Raw genomic sequence first — 5,426 nt, 5'->3', positions numbered from 1 at the left:
CAAAAAATTTGGGCCACGAAAATTCTCGCTATACGGTAGCTCCTCTTCCTCTAAGTTTTGATAATCTACTTTTATTTTCTCTCTTCTTTTACTTTATCAGAGAAATTATAATTTCTGGTGTTTCTTCCTCACCATATATATTGTTTGGGTGGAGGACTGGAGGTCGACTAAAAAAATAGTTCTGGTGAAGGTGGAGGTCTGGAGGAGTACTCAATCATTACTATTATATAATTCATTAGTTTTGTTATTTTATTGTATTCATAAGTTTAGCTTATTCATTAACTGACCATCACTCGTGACTCACTTACCTTATCTCTATATCTCACTGTTCTCATCGATTCTGCTTTTAGATTGCTGCTAGGGTCGGCCGCTCATCGGCTATGGCCAAAGGGCCTGGGCAGCTAGGCTCTGTCGAGACTACCATGGCATCTTTAAGTAAGTCATCTAGTCTAATGTTTCAATGTAGATCTGTCATGTACTTCCATTGTCTAAAGTACATCTAGATCATAGATCTATCTACGGTAAAAGTGGAACATTTTACTGCCTTTATTACTGATTTTAATTAATATTTTTACGTGTTTTTAATTTTACATGAGGTACTGTAAATACAAAACAATAACTGGTTTTTATTTTACTTTCCTCTTTAAAATTAAAGTCACTTCAAATATTCCACTTTTACGGTATCTATTTATGTGTAATTGTTTATTGTCTTATGCATTTATACTAGATCATCTGAATAAAAGAGCCTCTCACTGCACTGTGTCAGTAGGCGATTCACTGTATGTGTGGGCTGGTAATCAGGATGATTTACCTAAAGTACATGATAGTGAAGAGAAGAGAAGGATCACTAGTAATATAGAGCACTTTACTTATTCAACTGGTCAATGGATCACTAGAGCTACTACTGGTACTCCTCCATTAGGAGTCATGGGATACTGCTGTACTGCAATAAATGACCATCTGTATTATTTCGGAGGTCATCACAACGACTGCTTTTACAACAGTATTACACAACTGGATACCATTAGTCTTCAATGGAGAGAAATTGAGCCGACTCATGCAACTAGGCCAGTTATGAGGAGAGGTTATGGTGGAATGATATCATTTAAACATGATAAAGTACACCACTTACTAATGATAGGAGGAGGAGGATCTAAACCAGCTGTACAACTACCTCATTATAAATATATTAAGTTTCCTAGTGGAAGATGGCGTACTAATGAGCACTCAATATATAAACTATCATCAAGTAAGATTTAATTTTTTATGCTTAGTCCTTGTTTTAATACTAATTTAGGAAAATGGAATAATCCTTCAATCATTGGTCAGTGTATACCACCTGCTAATGCCTTTATCATTGAAAAGTTCAACAACACTAGAGCTGTTCTTTTTGGTGGAGTAGAGACTGATGATGATGATGATAAGAATACTTATGCTAACAACATTTATATATTAGAGATATCAATCAGCACTGTGGTGAGTCTGTTACTATTTTTGACTCTAAATATATATACACATACGGTTTTTTTATTTACTAGTTCTGGCAGTGTATAAAAAAACCTGAAGCAGTTGACCAATGGCCTGTGGGTAGATGCCATCATGCAGGTGCTATTATTATAACTGGATCAGACTGTCCTATGCTAGTGATAAGTGGTGGGTTGGATAAGAATAAAGATACATTAGATGATTGTTGGATCTTTAACATGACTGAACATTCCTGGATAAAGGTATGTACAGTGGGATACATGTAAATTATTAATTTATTTTTATTAACAGTTAGCTGTGCCTCACTCTGTTAGTAAGAGAAAGAATCATTCTCTCTCAGTGTTCATTATGAGTCCTCATTGTGTCTGGATAATAACTGTTGGAGGATATTTTGATAAGAAAACAATTGCTAACATTGTTATGTTAACCGAATTAGGTGAGTATCAAGTTACACAACTTTTTTAGTTTGTTGCAACTACTGGGACTATAAGAAGAGATTTCTCCCAATCCTAAGGACAGAAACTGATAATTATTATAACTGACATCTGTTTAAAAAATACACAAAATGGAGAATTTTTGTGAAGCCATTTTGGATGAAAGTTAGCATTTGGTCAAATTTTAGAGCCACTTTTAAAATTTAAAAAAATACAATTTTGTTTGTGGATAGATCTAGATCTTTTCAGTAGCATTTTAAGAAATCATACCCTTATTGTTGATACTCTTAATAGTATGTTTTTTAGTTTTATGGAGCAAATATATAATAGCCCAATTTTAATTATTTGTGACTGTAATTTATAAAAGGTACCTTATGGCGTACAGCAAAAAAATCCAACCTCCTGTGCTCCTTTAATTTGATAATGAAATTTTTGCAAAAAGCTATAAAGGTATTTTTTGCAACAAATGCTTCTCACATACAAATTGATATTTTTTTCATTATAATGATAAATAATAATCTGCCAAATGGTACCTTTTGTCAATTATAGTTACATTTTTTCTTAACTAATATTTTTATTTTAGACATCAAATATATAGTTATTAACAGGAAAGGAGAGTGGATAGCAGGTGATACATTATGCATCAATGGTGTCAATAATAATGAATACAAAATGAAGTATCAGGACCAACTACAGTTAGGCAGAAGAATATGGTTGGAGGAGTACCAGGAAGCAAGAAAAGGAGATACATCTGATATTGAGCAAACCCTTAAGTCTGCTATTAATGCTCTTGAGGAAAAGGAGAGACAAGCACAGTTTTATCGTCAGGTAATAGAGCAAAAAGAAAGAGAAGAAGCTGAGAAAGATCAAGAAATACGAAGATATTGTTATCAGCTGCAAGAGAAAGATAGAATGCTGCAAGAGAAGGATAGAATGCTGCAAGAGAAGGATAGAGAATTATGTCAGTCTCAAGACACAGTCCGTATGTACCAGCATAATGATCACTGGGTTATTAGTAAAGATGAGGTTGCTTTGACTAAGGAAAAGTTAGGAAAGGGAGCTTATGGTTTCGTTACAGTTGGTATCTTTAGAGGTTTAAGAGTAGCTGTCAAGTCACTTCATACTATCATCATCTCAGATTATAATCGAGGTCTCTTCTCCAGAGAAATGAGCATAGCATCACGAGTACGTCATCCTAACCTGGTCCAGTTTATTGGTGCAACTAAAGTGGGTAATCCTCTCATCTTAACCGAGCTGATGAGCACTAGTCTTAATCATGAGCTTCGCAGAAACCGATTAACCAATCAACAGATTCTGAGTATTGCTCAAGATGTAGCTTTAGGCCTCAACTACCTTCATCTGTTTAAGCCTCAGCCTATTATTCACAGAGATGTGAGCAGTCCTAATGTATTATTAAAGCCTTGCACTGGACCTGCTGGTTTTGAAGCTAAAATTTCAGATTATGGTACAGCTAAAATAGTGCAAACTGATAATATTGGTGCTAGATCTAGTTATATGCCAGGCAATCCAGCATATGCTGCACCAGAAGCTCCTATTCCTGATCAACACAGTCCAGCAATGGATGTCTACAGTTACTCTGTTCTCCTTATGGAAATGACTTTGTGTTCTCTACCAGAAATGACAACAGCAGAGAGAGAAGTACAATCTGGTAGTGTCTCCTGGTCTGATATGAAGTCCCTCATACAAAGAGGACTTAATGCTAATCCTAGAGCTCGTCCTACTATGGCTCAAGGAATAGAGTCATTGAAAAGGATGAAGATTTGATTTATTGTGTGTATTTTGATAATCATTACTGCTGCATTTTATTTAGTTTTTGGTTTTATACTTTTAGCTTTTAAATTTAATTTTTTAGCATGAAGGGTGTGGCCATAATCATATAGATCAATAATAGAGACTATATTACGTAATAGAGACTACATTACATAGTCTCTATTATCTATGCCATAATCTGGGTGGTCCCACTTCCTATTATATAATACGAGTATAACAAAACTCTGGCTAGACAAGAGACATCAGATACTTCTCGTGGTCCTTATCTCATACAATACAGAGTATTCCTGGTGGTATAACAATTGCGATCACTAGCTCTGAGTCAGTGAACATTTTCCAGAATGCAGCCCAAACACTTACACTTATAATGATAGCTTTAGAATTTTAAGTCTTAATTGAGAAAGAAAAATAAAGATGAAGAAGAAAGACCATGAACTATCATAATGATGATAATAATGATTCAATAGGATTTACTAATCAAAAGGTTCATCAATCAATAAAGTGGAAATCCTGGGAGAATTAACTCTTAGTCTTTGTTTCTGCATGCTTAGTGAGTGCATCTCCATTTCAACATCATTCTAATTAAAGCACATGTTTCGTATGATAACCGTATTAGTACTAATGAACAGAACACATATACATGAAGCCATAGTAATACATAAAATTTCTACCTTTTCTTTAATAGCTCCTCTTCCTCTAAGTCTAGATAATCTACTCTTTCCTTTAGCTTCTCTCTTTTCTTCTTTCTCGTTATCAAAAATTATAATTTCTGGAGTTCTTTTTCCTGCCATATTGTTTGGGTGGAGGAGTTAAAATAGAATATTTAATATACTTTCGTGGTGAAGGGTGTGGCTGAAAGTTTTTGCAAAAATGACTCAAAGAAGAAGGCAACCATTAGTTTTGTTAGGTTAGTGTATTCATAGTTTAGCTTATTCTGTTATTCATTAACTGACTGCTTATAGAGAAGGAAAGACTCGCTGAGATTAATGAAGAGCTTCGTATCAGTGGCTTCTCCAATGCTAAATGGCTTGAACTTGGTCTGAGTTTAGGTCTAAGTCTACAGACACTGAAAACTATTGAGACGGACTATGGAAGAGCTGGGGCTAGTCGTTGCTTGATGGAGTGTCTAGAGAAATGGCTCTCTAGAGCAGATAATGTAACTGGACCATTGTCTTGGATCACACTGGCTGATGGACTATGTAGAATTGGAGAAGTATCATCAGCAGAAATGATCAGTAAATGTAAGTATTAAACTTCCCTCAATTTTGTATGAGCATTCTACAACATAATACGCCACATTAGTTTAATTATTACTTTCCTCATTGATACAGTATCTGATCCAGCTAGTGGGGTATTCCAGCGTTACAGTGTTAGACTGTCTGCAGTGTCCATCAGTGAGGAGCCAGTTGATCTGTTATGTACAGAGAGACTGATATCAAATGAGACCAGGACTGGAGTGGAGAGTGTTGGGGGTTTCCTATTAGGAGACGCACTGAGAGAAATACAGACTTCAATAACTGAAGATCATAACAAATTGAGAGCATTAGGAAACATCTTACTGAAATCAGATGAAGCAAAGACTATAGGACAAGACATACTAAAAGATTGTGGTATGATGATAGTGTGAATTCACATTGCAGTTTAATAATAATTTCTATTTAGATATTACATTTTCTGATACTATTATTGATTCAAGAGTACTAGATTCATCTGTTG

At 34.9% G+C, this 5,426-nt stretch overlaps 2 protein-coding genes across 3 annotated transcripts; both read left to right on the top strand.

Moving 5' to 3' along the window:
* Positions 1–321: 321 nt before the first annotated feature.
* Positions 322–3,784, top strand: LOC109589310 (uncharacterized). Of its 2 annotated transcripts, none has more exons than XM_020005414.1 (6): positions 322–435; positions 728–1,249; positions 1,298–1,476; positions 1,539–1,727; positions 1,777–1,921; positions 2,518–3,784. In XM_020005414.1, the coding sequence occupies exons 1-6, from the start codon at positions 381–383 to the stop codon at positions 3,702–3,704; spliced, it is 2,277 nt and encodes a 758-aa protein (XP_019860973.1). In that variant the 5' UTR covers positions 322–380; the 3' UTR covers positions 3,705–3,784. The 2 variants fall into 2 exon arrangements, with proteins under 2 accessions (XP_019860973.1, XP_019860972.1); XM_020005413.1 differs by having other exon boundaries at positions 2,503–3,784.
* Positions 3,785–4,564: 780 nt separating this feature from the next.
* Positions 4,565–5,407, top strand: LOC109589309 (uncharacterized; the record flags this gene model as incomplete). Its single annotated transcript, XM_020005412.1, has 4 exons — positions 4,565–4,617; positions 4,673–4,951; positions 5,042–5,320; positions 5,373–5,407. Coding segments are annotated over exons 1-4 (630 nt in total), but the record flags the coding sequence as incomplete, so codon positions are not given.
* Positions 5,408–5,426: the final 19 nt, after the last annotated feature.

This window comes from Amphimedon queenslandica, unplaced genomic scaffold (genome assembly GCF_000090795.2).
Source record: "Amphimedon queenslandica unplaced genomic scaffold, v1.1 AMPQUscaffold_11444, whole genome shotgun sequence".
NCBI classification, from domain to species: domain Eukaryota; kingdom Metazoa; phylum Porifera; class Demospongiae; order Haplosclerida; family Niphatidae; genus Amphimedon; species Amphimedon queenslandica.
Note: the sequence above shows the minus strand (reverse complement) of the source record. Positions and strands in the feature narration are given on the sequence as shown.